The sequence below is a fragment of the Somniosus microcephalus genome, chromosome 25, assembly GCF_052327205.1.
Source record: "Somniosus microcephalus isolate GS21.2 chromosome 25, FLI_Smic_1.0, whole genome shotgun sequence".
NCBI lineage: Eukaryota > Metazoa > Chordata > Chondrichthyes > Squaliformes > Somniosidae > Somniosus > Somniosus microcephalus.
In genome coordinates this window covers 35687096-35710161 of record NC_141011.1, presented here as the reverse complement: position 1 = coordinate 35710161, position 23066 = coordinate 35687096, and the positions used below count along the sequence as shown (strand labels likewise).

Here is a 23066-nt window from a genome sequence, read left to right as displayed (position 1 = left end):
CCCCAGGTTTTACAGGTGAGCCTCCCGGCAGCTGACGGTCCTTTTCCATTGCCCCCCACCCCAGCAGCCTGACAGCTCTTGCTCTTGACATGCCCGGTTTGCTGAGTAAACTCCGGGGGCCGGAACTGGTGGCTCAGTTTCAAAGTCTTTGCGGACTCAGCCTGCTTTCAGAGGACAAATCAGCACCTCGACCCTTCCCTGAAGCGGACAGACAGGCACAGCCAGTTTCCACACCCCGATCACACACTGCATGGAGGGGAGAGCATGTCAACTCTGAAACCAACGGCACGGTCTCGGGGACTCCGGTGAGTGTATTGCCTCAATGTTGTGACTTTACTCAGATCCTGGGAGGCAGGGCTAGCCCTGGACTTTGGAATCCATCAAGTTTGTTATACAATATCCTCCTTGTACTAAACTGTACAGGTGGAGGAGGGCCCAGGTTCCAACAGCCAGGCTGCCCTGGGTTAGCTCAACTCACACAGGTGTGCCTCACATTGGCCTCAGTGCCCAGCACTAGGGAGGAGGGAAATCGGCCAGGGTTCTTGCTCCTGACCACTGTCTGCTGTGGGCGGAAACTGCAACGCCCTCTGTGTTTGAATAGCAGAGCTGGTGTGTCACCCAGCCCCACGGAGCCAGGTTTCAATATCACAAGTCGTGCAGCACCCGCACAGGATGATTATTTTTCTCTATTTCCTTCTTGCTGTTTCTTCCTGTGCTGGGTTCCCCCTGGCTCAGATCACCAAACTCCACACCGACCAGGGACTCGGCCTGAGAGCTGTGTGATTCAGTATCACTCCAGACAATGCTTTACTCATTGGAGGAGTTGAGTCACATTCGATCAAAAAGTTGACTCAGTGGGGGTCTGATCTATGGGGGTCTGATCTGCAGGGGCCTGATCTGATCATGGGGGTCTGATCTATGGGGGTCTGATCTATGGGGGTCTGATATAGAATCTCTGTTCCTATTCCGCACTGTCTCTAGTTACAAGCTGCTTACCATAGAGAAATTTAGCAAAACCTTTTCATAATTCCCTGATACGTTTATATAGCTCAGGAAATTTATGAACCATGATTAAGGGATGATTTTATATCAAGCATCTGCATAGGAATAGGCCATTCGGTCCCTCGATCATGGCTGACCTGTACCCCAACTCCATTTACCCACCTTTGATCCACATCCCTTGATGTCTTTCCCTTTCTGGAGTAAAAGTGTCCTGTAAAACCCTCCATTCTATGATGACACGACTGGTACCTCACCCAAGTAGCTATTCTTCATTGCAAATTTAGATACTGAGTGTCAACAGTCTATTCAACAGTGAAAGGCATCACCATACTGTTAAAATGTAGTCACTGTTGTAATGTAGGAAATGTGGCAGCCAATTTATGCACAGCAAGCTCCCACGAACCACAACGTGATAATGACCAGATAATCTGCTCTAGTGATGTTGGTTGGGGAATAAATATTGTCCAGAACACCGGGGAGAACTCCCCAGCTCTTTTTCAAAATAGTGCCATGGGATCTTTTACGTTCACTTGAGAGGGCAGATGGGGTCTCAGTTTAACATTTCATCCAAAAGACGGCACAGCCGACAGGGCAGCACTCCCTCAGCACTGGAACTGGAGTGCCGGCCTGGATTTTGTGCTCAAGTCTCTGGAGTGGGACTTGAACCCACAACCTTCTGACTCTGAGGCGAGGGTGTGACCCACTGAATCACAGGGCTGTTATAGTCAGATGCTTTCAGATTCCTGCTCACTGTGCTGACATAACCTGCTCACTGTGCTGACATAACCTGCTCACTGTGCTGACATAACCTATCAGGCTCGGAATCTGATTTAATCTGCCGCACAGACAAGGTTGGGGTGGCAGACAGGAGTCTAAGCACAGAGGAACCTCAGTCACTTCAGATCTCATTAAACTCTGCTGAAGGTGCACATGGACTCTTGATGTTGATGAGGCTTGAAGTGTGGGATTCCTCCACCACTGCCTGGCCGAGTCGGGCAGAGGAGCGCAGCGCAACGAGCAGCAGCAGCAGACTCACGACATGCTGCAGCACATCGGCCGGCAGCTCCATTTCGGGTAACTCGCAGTCCGGATGGGAGGAGGGGAGCCGGGCATGGTGGCCAGAGCGGGAGAAGCAGGCCACCACACGTGGAGCCGGCAACAGTGAGGAGGAGGCCACAGTGAAGAGGAGGACGGCGCGGCTGAGGGACATCGTGCTCCCACTGCCACTGGAAGCCATTGTATTGACTCTGAACACGGCGCTGTATGTATAGCTGATGCGTCCCTACGGGGAACAAGCATTCCATTGTACTTGTTACATATGGCAAATAAATCTGAATCTGAATCTGGTGGGGTGAAGTACCAGCCTATATACAGCATCAGATCTCCTCTCACACCTTCTGTAAATGTTCTATAAACACAGAGACTCTTTTAAGAGTGGAAGAGTCTACATGTGTTACTAACTCCCGCTGACATATATTCAAAATCTTTGACACTGCCTTATTGGTTTATGAAGTGATACTGCTTTCCTGGAGTCAATACTCTTTTATATTCTGTCTCCCCTTAAAGCCTTGTTGTCCACACAAAGCTTTGCCAAGAATCTAAATGTTTTGAAGACACTGCATTAATATACATAATATTAGCTGTGGCTCAGTGGGGAGCACTCTTGCCTTTGAGTCAGAAGGTCGTTGGTCCTCCAGAGACTTGAGCACAAACTCCAGGCTGACACTCCCAGTGCAGTACTGAGGGAGTGCTGCACTGTCAGAGAAGCCATCTTTTGGATAAGATGGTAAACCGAGGCCCCATCTGACCTCTCAGGTAGATGTAAAAAAAATTCCATGGCACTATTGGAAGAAGAGCAGGGGAGTTCTCCCCAGTGTCCTAGACAATATTTATCCCTCAACCAGCATTACTAAAAACAGAGGATCTGGTCATTATCACATTGCTGTATGTGGGAGCTTGCTATGCAGCAATTGGCTGCCACGTTTCCCACATTACAACAGTGACTACACTTCAAAAGTGCAAGCGGAGGAGATGTAACACCTGCCCCGATACCTCCCCCCCTTCCCACTGTCCAGGGCCCCAAACACCCCTTCCAGGTGAAACAGCGATTTACTTGTACTTCTCGCAATCTAGTATACTGTATTCGCTGCTCACGATGCGGTCTCCTCTACATTGGGGAGACCAAATGCAGATTGGGTGACCGCTTTGCGGAACACCTCCGTTCAGTCCGTAAGGGTGACCCCAAGCTTCCGGTCGCCTGTCATTTTAATTCACCGCTCCATTCCCACTTGGACCTCACCATCCTTGGCCTCTTGCATTGTTCCACGGAAGCTCAACGTAAACTCAAGGAACAGCACCTCATCTTCTGATTAGGCACTCTGCAGCCTTCCGGACTCAATATCGAGTTCAACAATTTCAGATCATAACCTCGGCCCCCATTACACATTTTTTTTTGTAATTTTTCCACTCCTTCCCCCCCCCCCTTTCCTTTAGTTTCTCTCTCACACCTGGCAGCTATCTCTTGCCCTGCCAGTACACTTTACACCTCATCTCAGCCTATTACCATCTCGTCTAGCTCTTTTACTTCTTTTGTTTCTTTCACTTCTTTTGTCCGATCGCAGCCCTGCCTTCGATCTATTTTCTTTTCTTTCCAGTTTTGAAGAAGGGTTCGACCCGAAACGTCAACTGAAATTTCTCTCCACGGATGTTGCCTGACCTGCTGAGTTTTTCCAGCATTTTCTGTTGTTATTTCAAAAGTATTTAATTACTTTGGGACGCCCTGAGGTCGTGAAAAGCGGTAAATCAATGGAAGTCTGCTTTTTAAAGTGTCAGTCAAGGTGTCATGGGGCGAAAGCACAGCCTGGCTGTGGCATTGAGCCATGCGGACCGGTCCCACTACCCGTCCGTGTTGAGAGCTGGTCTAAGCTGGGACTCTGAGTTATGGAGAGGAAAAAATCCACCAGAGACATCCTGGTTCCAATGTCAGTGAGCCCTGCTGGAAAGTGCACGTGTGGATGTCAAGTGAGGGTAGTGTTGGGTTTCTCATGATTGAATGTTCTGCCAACACTCGCAGATTCACACATGAAGAATGATAACTTAGCAAGGAACTGGGGGTTGGTCAGCACCTGTGGAACTGGACCCCAGGGAGGGCAGCACCTTTGGGGAGGGGCGGGAAGAAACCAGGTTGATGGCAATTACCTCAACATAGTGATTGGAGGAGGAGATGTTTGGATGGAGTGGGTGATTGGGGAGGAGTGATGGGGAGAGTTATTCCTCTATTATTGGGGTGGTATATTACTCTATTATCATATTACTAACATGGTGCTTCTCGTGGTAACTCGGAGGATGTAATATTTAAAAGAATAGGAACATTAAAGTAGACGTGTGTGACCCTTTAAGACCCTTAAAGTCTAATTATGTTAATTAGGTACATTGGGTGAGTTCTTAGAGGCCAATTAACAGGCTGGAGACATCCTGGCTCTGATATTTGGTATTCCTGGAGAGTTCCTTTGTGCTATGCTTTGAAGTATGACCCAGAATGTTGGGTATGTCTCTTGCAGTGTAATAGCCAGGAAATGCACACTAGGTAACCATTCTTACAACATGATGGGTGGATAGACATGTATATTTCTATATGTTTACGTTGTGTTTTACAAAGTCCGGCAGTCCCTTTCGGTCTCTGCTCCTGCATGCTGCAGCACCTGAGGGAGCGCTCCTCAAACCCCGCTAACAATATTGTGTGTGCGATTCCTCTAGGTTCCGCGGAAGAAGTACAAGGTTGAGAATCGTTTCCTCTACTACCTCTTCCTGTTTGCTGCCACCTTGGGCCAGGAGGTTTTTTACATCACCTTCCTTCCTTTTTGCTACTGGAATATTGACCCATACGTAGCTCGGAGAGTGATCAATATCTGGGCAGTGAGTGACTTAATTTGTATATTTTGGTGGGGGGGAGGGTGACACTGAAATGACAAAGATCTGGGCTGAAAAGACCCTTCATGGGGGGGGGGGGGGTTGGGACAATGAGGACAATGTGCTAAAACGTTTTATTCATTTATTTTTCTTCTCCCCTTTTCGTGTCCAATTCACTCTAACTGGGGTCCCTCTGTGGCCCGGTCTCAAATTTTGTCGGACATAGCCTTTTGGGACATAGAAACAGAAAATGCTGGAAATACTCAGCAGGTCTGGCAGCATCAGTGGAGAGAGAAACAGTGAACGTTTCAGGTCGATAACCCTTTGTCCAACGAAGGGTCATCGACCTGAAACGTTAACTCTGTTTCTCTCTCCACAGATGCTGCCTGACCTGCTGAGCCTTTCTAGCATTTTCTGTTTTCATTTCAGATTTCCAGCACCCGCAGTATTTTGCTTTTGTATAAGCCTTTTGAGACGTTTTACTGTGTTAAAGGCGCTATTTAAATGTTGATGTTGCATAGGTACTGGTATCCATCCATTGCCTCATTCAAGTGGCTATCCTTCATGTGTGCCAGGAGGCTATTGGACTGTGCATCAGTGGTTGATAGCTGGCAATAAGCAGCCAGAACCCGGATTGATTGCCCCCCCACCTCAGACCCAGGACTCTGGAGCTCCGCTTCTTGCTGTTGTGGCTGAGATCAGCTGCCTGGGCACAGAGCAGGGATTGAACGTGGGCACCTCCCTTGGTACCACATCAGGTGGTGCATTTATCAACTGGGCCCCAGAGGCGTCCTTATTTCTCATTAATCTCTTAAAAGCAGTTTATTTGGGCCTTGAAGATTGGACGTGGTCGTCTGATGTCAGAACACGGCAGACGTGTCTGGATTGAGGAGCCTGTGGTGCGTGAACTTGTCTCCCAGATGCTTCAATTGCCCGAGCCCAGCACACACCAGCCAATGGGTGCCCTATCAACGAGGGTATTGACTTGAAGAGAATCTCCCGTACCAGTGACTCATTGGCAAATGGGTTTCTGGCGTTATTTCAGATTTCCAGCATCCGCAGTATTTTGCTGTTGTGCCACAGCAGCTGATCGATAGCAATGATTAGGTGAAGAGAATGTTTGGCTGTCTGCCAGGCTTAAGGCGATTGCACAATTGGAACAGGAGGGTGCGGTGTTGCAGGAGACCAGAACCTTATGCTTTGGGTCTCCACCCAATTATTTAAGCCTCCTGAAATGGTGCTTTCTGGTAGTATATGTTTACACTTGCCTCACTTAATTACGGAGATCTGCACCTTCACCACACAATAATCCCTGCTGGTGCAGAACTAGTTTACCAAGATATTTCATGAATGGGTCACGATCACTATCAGCTGCAGAAGAAAAATAGTTTATCTCCAGACTCGGCACATTGAGTCAGTCTAAACCAAAGATACAAGTTGTGATGCTGCACATATCCAAATCAATGCAAAGCTGCAATCAACAAAGTCAATATAGTGTTGAGCTACACACAGCTCAAATAATCAGAGGAGGTAATGGTCACATAAGAACATAAGAAATAGGAGCAGGAGTAGGCCATTCAGCCCTTCGAGCCTGCTCTGCCATTCAATGAGATCATGGCTGATCTTCTGCCTCAACTCCATTCACCAGCCCTATCGCCATATCCCTTGATGCCCTTACTAGTCAGCAATCTATCAACTTCTGTTTTGAATATACCCAATGACTGAGCCTCCACAGCCCCTCTGGGGTAGAGAATTCCAAAGATTCACCACCCTCTGTGTGAAGACATTTCTTCTCATCTCAGTCCTGAATGGCCTACCCTTTATCCTGAGGATGTGGCCCCTGGTTCTAGACTCCCCAGTCAAGGGAAACATTCTCCCAGCATCCACCCTATCAAGCCCTGTAATAATTTTGTATGCTTCAATGAGATCCCCTCTCATTCTTCCGAATTCAAGAGAATACAGGCCTAGTTTACTCAATCTCTTCTCATACGACAGTCCCACCATCCCAAGAATCAATCTCGTGAACCTTCGTTGCACTCCCTCTATGGCAAGTATATCCTTCCTTGGGTAAGGAGACCAAAATTGTACACAGTACTCCAGGTGTGGTCTCACCAAGGCCCTATATAATTGGAGTAAGACTTCTTTACTCCTGTACTTAAATCCCCTTGTAATGAAGGCCAGCATACCATTTACCTTCCTAATGGCTTGCTGCACCTGCACATTCACTTTCAGTGACTCATGTACAAGAACACCCAGGTCCCTTTGAGCATCTGCATTCCCTAATCTTTCACCATTTAAGAAATACTCTGCCTTTCTGTTTTTTCTACCAAAGTGGATAACTTCACATTTATCCACATTATATTCCATCTGCCATGTTCTCGCCCACTCACTGAGCCTGTCGAGATCCCCTTGAAGCCTCTTCACAACTGACACTGCCACCTAGCTTTGTATCATCAGCAAATTTGGAAATGTTACATTTAGTCCCCTCATCCAAATCATTGATATAGATTGTGAATAGCTGGGGCCCAAGCACCGATCCTTGCGGTACCCCACTAGTCACAGCCTGCCATCCTAAAAAAGACCTGTTTATCCCTACTCTTTGTTATCTGTCTGTTAACCAATTCTCAATCTATGCTAATGTATTACCCCCAATTCCATGTGTCCTAATTTTGTTCACCAACCTCTTGTGTTGGACCTTATTGAAGGCCTTCTGAAAATCCAAATACACCACATCTACCGGTTCCCTTTTGTCTACTCCACTAGTTACATCCTCAAAGAACTCCAATAGGTTTGTTAAACAGGATTTCCCTTTCATAAATCCATGTTGACTCTGCCCAATCTTACTATTAGTTTCTAAGTGCCCAGTTATTGCATCCTTTGTAATAGATTCCAGCATTTTCCCAACTACTGATGTGAGGCTAACAGGTCTGTAGTTCCCCGTTTTCTCTCTCCCTCCTTTCTTAAATAGCAGGGTTACATTTGCCATCCTCCAATCTGCAGGAACTGTTCCAGAATCTATAGAATTTTGGAAGATGACAACTAATGCGTCCACTATCCCAATGGCCACCTCTTTCAAAACCCTAGGATGTAGGTCATCTGGTCCTTGGGATTTATCGAGTTTTAGTCCCATTAATCTTGCTAGTACTGTTTTTTTTTACTAATAGTAATTTCTTTAAGTTCCTCATTCTCGCCACACCCTTGGTTTTCTCGTATTTCTGGGAGGTTTTTTGTGTCTTCCTCCGTGAAGACAGAAACAAAGTATTTATTTAATTTCTCTGCCATTTCTTCATTCCCCATTATAAATCCTCCTGTCTCTGACTGTAAAGGACCTACATTTACCTTCGCCAGTCTTTTCCTTTTTACATACCTATAGAAGCTTTTACAATCCGTTTTTATATTTTTCGCTAGTTTGTGCTCATATTCCAAATTGCCTTTCGTTATCAATTTCTTGGTCCCCCTTTGCTGATTTCTGAAAAGATCTCAATCCTCAGGCTGACTGCTTTTTCTGGCTACTGTATAAGCTTCCTCCTTTGACTTAATACTAGCTTTAATTTCTTTTGTTAGCCATGGTTGGATCACTTTTTCTTTTGGGTTTTTAGGCCCTAGAGGAATATATGTTTGTTGCAAATTCTGCATTATTTCCTTGAATGTTAGCCATTGTATGACCACCATCATACCTTTTAGTGTAGTCTCCCAATCTACCATGGCCAACTTGACCCTCATACCCTTGTAGTTTCCTCTGTTTAGATGAAGACCTTAGTTTCAGATTGGACTACATCACTCTCAAACTTAATGTAAAATTCAATCATATTATGATCACTTGTCCCTAAAGGTCCCTTTACCACAAGATTAGTGATAAGCCCTTTTTCATTACACAGTACCAGATCCAAAATAACCTGTTCCCTGGTTGGTTCCTCCACATACTGATCCAGGAAACCATCTCGCATGCATTCCAAGAATTTGTCCTCCACACCATTAGTGGTAATTTGATTTGCCCAGTCAATATGTAGATTAAAGTCCCCCATAATTACCGTATTGCCCTTGTTACATGCACTTCTAATTTCTTGATACTGTGCCCTACATTACCATTACTGTTTGGTGGCCTATACACAACTCCCACCAATGTTTTCCACCCTTTGCTGTTTCTTAGCTCCACCCAAACTGATTCCAGTTCTACATCACGATCTGCCGAGCCAAGATCTTTTATCTCTACCATACCGATCTCATCCCTTATTAACAGTGCTACTTTCCAGCTTGTACAGGTCACACTGTATAGTGATCTGGTCAGACCACATCTTGGAGTATAGGAACAGGAAGAGGCCATTCAGCCCTTCGAGTCTGTTCCACTATTTAATTAGATCATGGCTGATCTGTAGCTTAACTCCACCCACCCTAGGTATCCCTTAATACCCATGCCTAACAAAAATGTATCACACCAAAGCAAAATACTGCGGGTGCTGTATATCTGAAATAAAAATAGAAAATGCTGGAAATACTCAGCAGATCAGGCAGCATCTATCAATCTCAGTTTTGATTTTTTCCAATTGACCCCTAGCCCCAACAGCTTTCTGGGGAGAGAGAGCATCTAGTTCTGGTGACTGAAAAACAAGGGAGCCCTTTGAGTGCTGGAGGCAGAGCAGAGAGGAGCCACAAGGCTGATTGCTTGTGTCAGGGGTCTGAGATTTGGGGAAAGATTGGGGCTGTTCAGCTTGAGGAGGAGGTAATCTTAGAAAGGTGCATAAGATAGTTAAAGGATTGGAGAAGGTAATTCCAGCATATTACTTTAAATTACATTGCGGGAGTAGAACTCGGGGACACAGGTTCAAACTAGTAAAAGGTCATTTTTAGACTAATATCAAGAAATTCCCCTTCACACAGAGGGGTTGATCAACACATGGAATAAACTTCCAGATATGTCATGGAGGAACCATTTAAGAAATAATTGGATGTTACAGTGGCGGAGGCTTGCGATCTCTCGGGATGCGGGGCTTGAGATGGGCTGAATGGTCTTCCCTGTCCGCAGTTACCTTATGATCTTGTGTGATTAAATGAACATCTTGTATTGAAGACGTGGGTGGTTACAACTTTTTTTTTCTGGTCACCAGTAAAATGCCCACATTGTACTCTGGGGATGTGCGTTCTGCACCGTACAAATTTCCGCATCGAGGAAGGAAGGCTCGGATTGGCTGATGATGCCTCCAATTCCTTTTGTTGTGATGGGGGCTCCATACTGGACCGTTCCATTCCTTTGTCTGGGGGGTGGGGTGGGGGCGAGCCGGCGATTTATTTGCCCCGTTGGGTGTGAGACAGGTGCAGCTCCTCTGTGATCCTCCTCGGAGACTGGCGTGGTATGGTCGAGTTTAAGAGTTGAATATGAAATGCAACTCGCACATGGATGGGTGCAGAATAATCTGTGCCCCCCCCCTCCTTCAAATCCCCCTGGTTAATGCCTGGTTAAGTTTCAAAGTGAGGCAGTGGAGAATAGACAGCGGCAGGGAACATAAACATAATCCATTCTTGGCTGTCAGTCAAACATCTCCCACCTTCAATATTTTTATAACTAATATACAAAGAAAATGGAAAAAAACCACACTTTTTTAAAATTGCCCCAATGATTTTTCTCCCTCTTTTAGCTGGCGGCAGTGTCCTGGATATTAATCTTCAATTTCTGGAGACTCCAGGCCAATCCCGGAATGTTGGCGGTCCCCACCCGAGTAAAAAGGGTCTTTGTTACAGACACAAGGCAGAGTGAATCTGCTGGATGCGAGAGTGGTGTGTCATAGAATCATGGACATTTATGGCACAGAAGGAGAACATTCAACCCATCGGCCCCGATTTTCTGCCAGCCGTCGGGCGGGGGCCGAAAAGCGCCGAAATAGGGGGTCGCGACCCCACCCGCCTGATTCCCCGCCCCGTCCGACTTTCGGACCGCCGTTTCTCCGCGACCCGAATCAGTACCGCCCGCCGGGACCCTGATCACCAATTATTGGCATGTTTAATGCCATTTTAGGGTGCCCTTGCTATTTTCAGGGGTTCCCCACGCTAAACACGCCTGCGGGGAACCCCGCTGATGAAAGCTGGCGTGAAACTTGCCGGCTTCCTTGCTCTCAGCTGCAGGTCATTCGGGAAAGCTGCGATTTAAAGGGACAGCATTTGTATGTTGAAGGACCTTGTTGTTGCAGGCTTGGGGCTACTTCTTCAAGGCTTAGGCACATCTGTGGAAGGTTGGAGCCTCACACACTTCTCCAATGTGATCTCCTGGGAAGCACCGCTCGGCACCATCACGGAGGCATCTACCAGAAGCATGGGACGCCTTTTTTTCCTTCCCTTCTTGCCATTAGAGGATCTCCAGCAGCAGAGGCGGCAGTAGCAGAACCAGGAACAGCATGATGAGCACCAGGCTGCTGCTCACTCACCTGACGTTGCACAGGCCAGAAGAGGCCAGCGCTTGGAAGTGGCTTGAGACCACCTTGCTGCGCTTTAGGGGGCCATGGGGACCCGTATCTGCACTGGTAGTCCTACTCAGAAGGACTTCCATGAAGGTCTGGTTTCTCTGTTCAATAGATGGCCATTGCTCCTCAAGAGATGTCATTCTCTTATGAGCACTCACCATGTTTTCCATACCCTGGCGAGTTATCTCCTGCATGGAGGTTGCCAACCTTTCCATGGTGATGCATTCATGCGCCAATGACTCCACAAAGGCTCTGCTCATGGTCACTATGGACTCCTCCATTCGCTCCACACTCGCAGTGACCCTGGAGATAAAACCTGCCAGAGACTCCTGCATCTGTGCATGGAGATCCATCACCTCTTCTCTTGCGGATGGACCCAGAGGCAGAGGGTCGACATGCAGTGCAGCTGAGCTGAGCTGGCAGAGTCCTGCGTCCTCCGACGAGGACTCTCCACTGCTGTCCCTGTCTCCAGAATCTGCTGAGGCTCACTTGTGAGCTGTGAAACACCAGGTGACAACACTACTCTATGTCCCGAAGGTCCCCCCGAGGTGTGAGTGTCTGCGCTGGTGCTGGGTGCGCTTACTTCTGCTGATGCTGTGCCCTCAGAGGTTGCAGCTTCCCCTGAGGAGTCTGGCTGCACAGCCTCTTCCTCCTCCACAGTGGTGACGGGGGCTCTGGATGGTCCTGTGGGGGAGTAGAGGAAGGAGTTAGAGATGTGATGCCACGGTTACATGCACATTCGAGTTGACATCTGCTGACACCTGCATCCATGCAGTCTTGGTCTCAGTGGGAGGCCTCTTCCTGCCTGACCTAGGGAAGAGGACCTCCCTGTGGGCTCTAACCCCATCCAATAATGCCTGCAGTGAAGCCTCGTCGAATTTGGAGGCAGCTCGGGGTCTGGCACTGGCCACAGCTGCTACAGGCTCCTCTGCCATCCTGTATGGTTCGTTTGGAAGCCTTCAGAGGAAGCAATGCTTGCTGTGGACCTTGAAAGCACCACGAATGATGACATCATACTGTGGGGCTTCCTGACTGGAAATGGACAATTAGCAAGGCTGCCCACACGCTGGGAATTAATTGGCCACTTGAGGGAAAATTGCGTGCAGCTGGCTGACCCATTTTTTTGTGTGTCAGAACCCCACATTCCGGGGATTCCGACCATTTCCCACACAATCCACAAAATTGGGCCCATCGTGTCCGTGCCGGCCGACAAAGAGCTCTCCAGCCTAATCCCACTTTCCAGCTCTTGGTCTGTAGCCTTATCGGCTATGACACTTCAAGTGCATATCCAAGTACTTTTTAAATGTGATGAGGGTTTCTGCCTCTACCACCCTTTCAGGCAGTGAGTTCCAGACCCCCCACCACTCTCTGGGTGAAAAATGTCCTCCTCAACTCCCCTCTAATCCTTCTACCAATTACTTTAAATCTATCCCCCCTGGTTGTTGACCTTTCTGCTAAGGGAAATAGGTCCTTCCTATCCACTCTATCTAGGCCCCTCATAATTTTATACACCTCAATTAAGTCTCCCCTCAGCCTCCTCTGTTCCAAAGAAAACAACCCCAGCCTATCCAATCTTTCCTCATAGTTAAACCTCTCCAGTCCTGGCAACATCCTCGTAAATCTCCTCTGTACCCTCTCTAGTGCAATCACATCTCTCCTGTAATGTGTCACTCGGCACAGAAGGCGAAGGAGAAGGAGAGGTACACACAACGCTGACGCTACAGCTTAAATTGGACTTTAAAACCAGAACACGCAAATTTAAAATTAACCAGGCCTGGAGTGAAATTAAGGGTTTGACAACGATTTTCAGCAAGAGTCTTATAGCCTTGAGTTAATGCTGAGTCAAGCCATTCCTCTTAAAAGAACCGGGTAAATATCTGGTTCAGAGCAGAACCTAAGGTTATAAGGATAAGTAGGGATAAGTAATAAATGGCTCAAAGGCACACTGGTTCCTGCTGTACTGAGCCCTGAAATCTGGAGAATGTGGCAGGTCAGGGTTGAATGGTGCTAGTTGTAAGGTGAGAAGGATAGGCAGAGTTTACAGTAGATTGACCCTTCTCTCCTTGTCTTCTCTCTTCCTTTAGATTGTGATGTACATTGGACAGGCTTCCAAAGATGTCTTAAAGTGGCCGAGGCCTCCGTCACCGCCGGTGGTCAAGCTTGAAGTGCGGGTGGATGCAGAGTATGGGATGCCCTCCACTCACGCCATGGCTGCCACTGCTATCCCCTTCACCTTCCTCCTGGCCACGATGAACAGGTACGAGGTGAGGTGGAGTTCATTTCTTCCTTGGTCTTTGAGTGTTGGGATGGCTGTCATGGAACTTCAACTCTCTCTGTCTTGGTTCTTGTGGCAGCTTCAAGTTTTTTTTACCCTGTTCCCCGGCAATGTCACATCAGATATTCTATTGGGGGGTTGCGGCGCGAAACAGACAATAGTGAATCCAGTATACAGGAGCTGTAAAAGTCGTTCTCTCTTAAAGGTACATACACTACAGCCCCGTTGAGCTAATCTCAGCCTGGGCAGCAGTTGGAGCATCATAATTGGGCCTCAGTACCCCTGGGTCAGAGAGGGGAAAACTGGGGGGGTAGAAATTCGTTAAGGCTCGGTTTCGGGCACATAACCGCTGGTGCGTGTCCAGCGCGTGCCTGAACAGGGAGGCACAAGTCTCCTCAGAAATTGGGTCTCAGGCCACACCTACCCACACCCACCCACACACACACACACCCCTACCCACACCCACACCCCTACCCACACCCACACACACACACCCACCCACACACACACACACACCCCTGCCCACACCTACACACACACACACCTACACACACACACACCTACACACACCCACACACACACACCCACCCACCCACACACACACACCCCTACCCACACCCACACACACACACCCACCCACACACACACACACACCCCTGCCCACACCTACACACACACACACCTACACACACACACACCTACACACACACACACCTACACACACACACACACCTACACACACACACACACACACACACACACACACACACACACACACACACCTACACACACACACACCTACACACACACACACACCTACACACACACACACCTACACACACCTACACACCTACACACACACATATCTACACACACACACCCCTACCCACACACACCCCTACCCACACACACCCCTACACACACACCCCTACACACACACCCCTACACACACACCCCTACACACACACCCCTACACACACACCCCTACACACACACCCCTACACACACACCCCTACACACACACCCCTACACACACACACCTACACACACACACACACCTACACACACACACACCTACACACACACACACCTACACACACACACACCTACACACACACACACCTACACACACACACACCTACACACACACACACACCTACACACACACACCTACACACCTACACACACACACACCTACACACACACACACACCTACACACACACACACCTACACACACACACACACCTACACACACACACACCTACACACACACACCCCTACCCACACACACACACACACACACCCCTACCCACACACACACACCCCTACCCACACACACACACACACACACACACACCTACCCACACACACACACACACACACCCCTACCCACACACACACACACACACCCCTACCCACACACACACACACACACCCCTACCCACACACACACACACACACACCCCTACCCACACACACACACACACACACCCCTACCCACACACACACACCCCTACACACACACACACACACACACACACACACACACACACCCCTACCCCTACCCACACACACACACACACACCTACACGCACGCACACCTACCCCCACACCCCTACCCACACATACACCCACAAATAAACACACACACCCCTACCCACACCTACCCACACCTACACACCCCTACCTACACCTACACACACACGCACCCCTACCCACACCTACACCCCCCCTTACCCACAGACACACCCCCCCTTACCCACAGACACACACACACCCCTACCCAAACACACACACCTACCCACACACTCACCCCTACCCACACCTACCCACACACCCCTACCCACACCTACACACCCCCCCTTACCCACAGACACACCCCCCCTTACCCACAGACACACACACACCCCTACCCAAACACACACACCTACCCACACACGCACCCCTACCCACACCTACCCACACACCCCTACCCACACCTACACACACACGCACCCCTACCCACACCTACACACACACACACACTTACCCACACACACCTACCCACACAAGCACACAATATAAGCACAGAGTGTGAGAGGGATAGAGGGGGCCTGTACACTGTCTGCGATCCGGACTCACATTGCCTGCTCACCCTGGCTGTTGCACCAGAATGGAGGAACCTAAAGAAGGAAGAACATCTTTTAAAAAGACAGTAACTGGAACCAGGTGTTTCCTGATCAGAGCTGCCAAGAAGCTTTTAAAAAAACTGGCAAGGTCATCTCCAAGCTCGATAAAATCTAATTACTGTGTAAGTGACTCCCTATCTGGTTAATCAGTTACTACTATGAGTATCATAAAAGGAATTTTGACAACCAGGATCACTGAGCTCTGGAGCCCAGGCATTCCACTGTGTCAGTCCGCTCCACTTCTGACTACAGTTCGGACAGAAAAAGGCAGATGAACAATTATCCAAACAATCAACCTATAAATAACAAAGCAGGTCCTTTCTGCTCACAGTTTCTCTCCAGCGATAACGGTTTTACTGGACACTCTCTCCCTGCTTGGAGTTCTATACATTATTGTAATGTAGGAAACATGGCAGCCAATTTGTACACAGCAAGCTCCCACAAACAGCAATATGATAAATGACCAGATAATCCATTTTAATATTGGTTGAGGGATAAATATTGGCCAGGACACCGGGGAGAACTCCCCCGCTCTTCTTTGAAATTGTGCCATGGGATCTTTTACATCCACCTGAGAGAGTAGACAGGGCCTCGGTTTAATGTCTCAACTGAAAGACGGCACCTCCGACAGTGCAGCACTCCCTCAGTACTGCACCGGGAGTGTCGGCCTAGTTTTTGTGCTAAAGTCCCTGGAGTGGGACTTGAACCCACAACCTTCTGACTCAGAGGCAAGGGTGCTACCAACTGAGCCACAATGAGACGCGAAACAGACTCATGGCAAATTGAGGATGTGCCTGTGGGTGATCCTCGAGTGCTTTTACTGAGTTGTGACTGGGGCGAGACCTGCGGACCTGTACACTCAATACTATCAGAGTAAGTTGGTTCTTGTGTGGCCCTCCGATTCAGTGAAAACTCCAAGCGCTAAATCAGCAGCTTGAACCACAAATCATCACCACAGCTTTGATTTTATACCAAGCTCCATTTGGAAAACGGAGTTATAATTCATCAAAGCCCAGCCCCACCCTCGCCTACTCTGTGATATTGCCTTGGGTTTTATCGGAAGTGTTTTTGCTCTTGTAGTGTTAGAGTCGGTCTCACTGCAGTATGCTCCTCTCGTTCAAAGGTCACAGGTGCAGTTCCTCGTGAAGAACTGTGTGCTTAGGTTATAAAAATTATTTGATAGCCTTGGGGCATTGCAGAGCAGGGAGCTGTGTCTGTACTGAGATCTTTATTTCACACAAGAAGATACAAGGAATGGGATTAGGCTGTGACATTGACTGGGGACTACTGGAGTCGTACTGAACAGCCAGAGTTGGAACACACATTGCTGAGCCTCTCAGGATCAATTGCAGAGTTTGCAGTTAAACGTGGTTTCATTGTTTTAGATTCCGAGGATTACATTCATACTTCCCCAAACAACCCACTCTCATTACAGTTACTTAGGGCCAAAGTGTATTCTGAAACCACTTCATTAGCACAGACCTCTGAGGAAAATGGAATCCGAGAAGTATTAAACATGCTCTGAATCCAACCCGTGCTGTACCTGCCCTGGGAGTGTTTGATGGGACAGTGTAGAGGGAGCTTTACTCTGTATCTAACCCATGCTGTACCTGCCCTGGGAGTGTTTGATGGGACAGTGTAGAGGGAGCTTTACTTTGTATTGAACCCATGCTATACAAGTCCTGGGAGTGTTTGATGGGACAGTGTAGAGGGAGCTTTACTCTGTATCTAACCCATGCTGTACCTGCCCTGGGAGTGTTTGATGGGACAGTGTAGAGGGAGCTTTACTCTGTATCTAACCCGTGCTGTACCTGCCCTGGGAGTGTTTGATGGGACAGTGTAGAGGGAGCTTTACTCTGTATCTAACATGTTGCTCAGTTAAGTTACTCTGCATCTCTTTTTTCAGTACCCCTGTGAGCTGGGACTGCTGCTAGCTGTGGCTATTTGTACCTTGGTCTCCCTCAGCCGTATTTACACAGGGATGCATACGGTTTTGGTAAGTCAGGAACAGGCAGTGTGCTGCACGACACTAGGGTCAATGACAAAGGTTTTAGTAAATGGGGTTTTGCTTTAAAGGGAAATGATCTTGATTATTCAACAGATAAACAGGAAATAAAAACAAATCCCAGAAATCTGAAATAACAAAAGAAAATGCCAGAAATACACAACTGGTGCATCAGCACCTGTGAAGAGTAATGGGAGGTTAACATTCCAGGCCCATACCTTTCAGCACAGGTCCGAGGAACGGTCACAACCAAAATATCGGAAAAGTCCCGTAAACTCAACAAACCCCTTGTTTTGATTGATTAAAGCTACTAACCCACCTTCTCCCCATATCCCTCAACCCCACCTACCCACCTTCTCCCCATATCCCTCAACCCCACCTACCCACCTTCTCCCCATATCCCTCAACCCCACCTACCCACCTTCTCCCCATATCCCTCAACCCCACCTACCCACCTTCTCCCCACAGTAGCCTAATGGTTCTGGTACTGGATTAGGAACCCATAGGTCATAAGTTCAAATCGCACCATGGCAAACTGTGAAATTGAGTTCAATCAATCTGGCAATTTGTGCTGCCAGATTGTTGTAAAGTCTGTCAGGGAAGGGAACCTGCTACTGTTACCCAGTCTGGCCTCCACGTTACTCCCACACACTACATGGTTGATTCTTAACCCCCTCGGGGCAACTAGGGATCGACAGTAAATACTGACTTGCCAGCCTTGCCCACATCCCAAGAACAAATGATAAAAAGCAACAAGTGGCCAATGTACTGAAGTGCCAAAGAGCAGGTGGCATGCTTTTTAAAGTCAATCTTAATTCTAATAAAATGATTGTGGTTTGTGGGTTGCAAACAGTGAATCTCGGCACCACCCTAGGGGTTGCAGGAGTGACTGAGAGCCTCAAACAGTTCACCCTCTCCAACATTTCAGTCACCCTCGGGTTTGTTGACTTACTCCGGTCAATACTGGCACACAGTGCCTATCTCCAAGTGTTTATTACTGCTGGGTGTTTAACAGCTTAAAGCAGCAATGTTATAAAAGACGTCTATTCATTAAATGCATCTGCTGTTATCTCGATCCAAGACCATGCACTTCTTTAGCTGCAGGACAAGCTACGACATTGAAAACTGGATCTCTATACAGAGACTGGATTGTTAATGAATGGTTAGGAATTGTAGGGCTTTCCACCAGAACCAACGGTGAGCCAGCAGTGGTGACACTACCTCTATAGCCCAGCTGTTAACTCGGAACTGAGCCACACAGACCAGGAGGGTGACTGGTTCGATGCCCGATCTATGCTGAGTGAGATGCTGCTACATTTGCACTTGAGCCTGAACTGGGAGGGCAGAAATCTGCCAGGGTTCCTGCACCACATTGCCATCCAGTAGCCTGCCCTGGAAAGTGTAAGTGTGTGTGAACGTGGGGTGAGGGCAAAGATCAGGCTCGGTTGTGATTCCCTCCCAGGTCAAATACCCTGCCGACACCATTCGGGAGGGGGGGGTCACACATGGAGGATGGCCACTCGGGTGAGGTGCCGCAGGGTGTCATGGAACCTGTACCCAAACTAGAGCCTCATATCCTCAGGAGAGACGGGGAGAAAATGAGGTCTAGAGAAGAATGGAAATACTGAACAGGTCAGGCAGCATCTGTGGAGAGAGAAACAGAGTTAACGTTCCAGGTTGTGACCCTTCGTCAGAGTGTCTGGCGAAAGGTCATCGACCTGAAACGTTAACTCTGTTTCTCTCTCCACAGATGCTGCCTGACCTGCTGAGTATTTCCAGCATTTTCTGTTTTTATTTCAGATTTCCAGCATCTGCAGTATTTTGCTTTTGTATCTGGAGAAGAATGTTGTGCATTCAGGACTGATCTCCATGACTTGAATCAAAGTTCCCAACTTCTAGTTTAAGTCTGAATCCTCCTGGTTTTTTTTTACTATTTATTCCTTATTAGATGATATTTTCTTTCTCCATTCCAGGTATGGAATGTAAGGTTGGTGAGGAATTGATGTTTTAAAGGTTGTACCCAGGCCCCTCTGGAACTAACCGCCCTTTCTCTTCCTCAGGATGTGCTATGTGGAGTTGCAATCACTGCTGTGCTGGTGGCTGCATCCTACCCTTTCTGGGATGCCATTGAAGCCTTTCAGATGAAGAACTGCTTTGCTCCTATATTAGCATTGTTGCTGTCTTTCCTGGTGTCTATATACTACCCTGAGCTGGATCACTGGAGTACAGCACGGGGAGACACCACCAATATAGTCAGCGCTGGCGGTGGGGCTGCTGTGGCCACCTGGATCAATCATCGGTGGGACCTCGTCCCAGAACCTTTGTCAGCCCCACCCTACAAGATCCCTTCGCTCTCGACTGGATTATTCTGCAGGATGGGTGCCCGATTCGCCATCGGGATCGTGATTGTGTTTTTCGCTCGGCAGGCTATAAAGTCTGTAGCCTTGGCTCTCGTCTGCAGATTGGCTGGAGTTTCCTCTGGAGACCAGGAGGCTCGGAAACTCCTGAGGGTGGAAGTCCCCTACAAGTACATTACGTATAGTTGCCTCGGAGTTGTTGGACTTGCAGTGTGCCCGGCAGTGCATAGATATTTATCACTTTGACCTTGTTACTGATAGATGTATATTGATGATTGAGGCAGTAAGGGTTACTGGAGAGCGTAGCACACTGAAGGTTGCATCAATTCGGCCAACTTGGCCTTTGGCTTCAGCCTGGATTTAGTCATCGATCTGAGGGATGGTAGGACAATGCTCAATTGTGACGTTCCTCAACCAGCTAAGCTGCAACTTCTCTGGCAGGGGATCGACATTCCCCTCTTACTGTTGTCCAATTGTTGGTTTTGTATAGTGTGTAGGAACAATTGAGCTAACTCCAACTTCTCGCTGTTCAGCTCTCTTGGAGATGGCTCATTCCTACTTGAGTCTACTGTGAATCGGTTTGATGGCTCCCTGCCTGGATTGCTTGTAGTGTCCTCTTTAAATATTATCAGTGGAAGTTCCAACAAAGACCATTCGATGGAGAATGGGGCTGTAATTCCTTGGGATGACGAGCACGGGGCTGGTTGCCACTATGCGGGGGCCCATCTTTGGCTCCTATCTAGCCAGAGACTGTGGAACTTGTCTGTCACTTGAGGAGGGGAGGGTGCCCAGGCCCTTCTCCATCGTTGGCCATGTCCTAATGTTTAGGGGGGGAGGGGGGGGGTGTCAGCAAAATTAGAAATAAATATACTTCTCTTCAGGGTTCTAGGCTGCTTCGCTTCCCTGGACCCAACCAGTTGCGACTAGACCCACTCAGCAGGAGGCCAGTAGACCTCACCTGACTGTGTGTACAGGTCTTCACAGATACACCAGAACTTTCCACCATCTACAAGGCACAAGTCAGGAGTGTGATTGAATACTCTCCACTTGCCTGGATGAGTGCAGCTCCAACAACACTCAAGAAGCTGGACACCATCCAGGACAAAGCAGCCTGCTTGATTGGCACCCCATCCACCAACTTAAACATTCACTCCCTCCACCACCGGAGTACCGTGGCTGCAGTGTGTACCATCTACAAGATGCACTGCATCAACTCGCCAAGGCTTCTTCGGCAGCACCTCTCAAACCCGCGACCTGTTCCACCTAAAAGGACAAGGGCAGCAGGCGCACAGGAACACCACCACCTGCAAGTTCCCCTCCAAGTCACACACCATTCTGACTTGGAAGTATATCGCCGATCCTTCATCGTCGCTGGGTCAAAATCCTGGAACTCCCTCCCTAACAGCACTGTGGGAGTACCTTCACCACACGGACTGCAGCGGTTCAAGAAGGTGGCTCACCACCACCTTCTCAAGGGCAATTAGGGATGGGCAATAAATGCTGGCCTTGCCAGCGACGCCCACATCCCATGAAAAGATTTTTTAAAAACTTGACTGAGCCAGAAATGTGGGAACTCCTGGTGTAGAAAGTCCCTGCTCCCAGTGCCATTTGCCTTGTATGGGTCAGGTGGAGGTTAAACATGGGGCACCATGACAGAGGGGTATTGCTTGGAGGTGATAGGGGTTACAAAGAGGGCTCAGTGATCAGCCTCTGCAACCCAGAGCCCAAGAAAATACGGACATGCCCTATCACAGTTACAATGCACAATGAAGTAAACAAGGATGAAGATTACACAAATCTGAAAGATCCCCACATTCTATGCATGTGTCCTGATGTTAGGATGTGCTCTTGTAACCTTGGACAATCTCATGAATTAGCCCAGGTAGGCTGAGTGTAATTATGGGAAGCGCACCTAGTCTGGTATAACCCAAGTGAGACCATTAAATAGATTTGCGTTACACTTTAAGACTACAGTGACTGCCATGAATCCTATTCAATCCAGGTCCAGTGTGATTACTCGGGTTCCCTTACATTACCCCAGCATTAGGGAATGTCCCCTCACACAGTGAACTTTCAATAAAAAAAACCAAATTCAAATATGGAATTCAAGCCCCTTCCCATTAATTCCCAATTAACCCCAAACACCTTCCATTCGATCCCATTGTACAGAATCCCCACGGACTGAACCCGTTCCCATCAGCTCCGCTTACATGGAATCCCAATGGACTGAACCCCTTCCCATTCACTCCCATTGTATGGAATCCCAATGGACTGAACCCCTTCCCATTCACTCCCATTGTATGGCATCCCAGTGGACTAAACCCCTTCCCATTCACTCCCATTGTATGGCATCCCAGTGGACCAAACCCCTTCCCATTCACTCCCATTGTATGGAATCCCAATGGACTGAACCCCTTCCCATTCACTCCCATTGTATGGCATCCCAGTGGACCAAACCCCTTCCCATTCACTCCCATTGTATGGCATCCCAGTGGACCAAACCCCTTCCCATTCACTCCCATTGTATGGCATCCCAGTGGACCAAGCCCCTTCCCATTCACTCCCATTGTATGGAATCCCAATGGACTGAACCCCTTCCCATTCACTCCCATTGTATGGCATCCCAATGGACTGAACCCCTTCCCATTCACTCCCATTGTATGGAATCCCAGTGGACCAAGCCCCTTCCCATTCACTCCCATTTTACAGAATTCTAAAAGGGTTTTTCTTGGCTCCGTTAAATCAGTCACTCCATTGACAAATTACAGTGAGGAACAGCTCGCAGGCAGGAATTTAGTTGCTTTCATGTGAGTTTTGCTGTCTTTGTGTTTATGTTGCTGCTGAATCATCGATTTAAAAAAAATATGCAAAGAAAATTGTGGATTGTGTGTGTTTTT

The 23066-nt window shown here is 48.2% G+C and overlaps 1 protein-coding gene across 1 annotated transcript; it reads left to right on the top strand.

Annotated features, from left to right (window-relative positions):
* Positions 1 to 23045, top strand: LOC147100687 (sphingosine-1-phosphate phosphatase 2-like). The gene is made up of 5 exons (XM_085967197.1): positions 1 to 305; positions 4759 to 4917; positions 13448 to 13627; positions 17714 to 17803; positions 19873 to 23045. Exons 1-5 carry the CDS (start codon positions 90 to 92, stop codon positions 20413 to 20415), a joined length of 1188 nt encoding a protein of 395 aa, XP_085823323.1. The 5' UTR covers positions 1 to 89; the 3' UTR covers positions 20416 to 23045.
* Positions 23046 to 23066: the final 21 nt, after the last annotated feature.

Excerpts from the sequence above, each read along its gene's own strand:
- LOC147100687 (XM_085967197.1), top strand. The coding sequence starts at position 90 with ATGCCCGGTTTGCTGAGTAAACTCCGGGGGCCGGAACTGGTGGCTCAG. Across the intron at positions 306-4,758 it reads GCACGGTCTCGGGGACTCCG|GTTCCGCGGAAGAAGTACAA; the intron begins GTGAGTGTATTG and ends CGATTCCTCTAG. Across the intron at positions 13,628-17,713 it reads CCACGATGAACAGGTACGAG|TACCCCTGTGAGCTGGGACT; the intron begins GTGAGGTGGAGT and ends CTCTTTTTTCAG.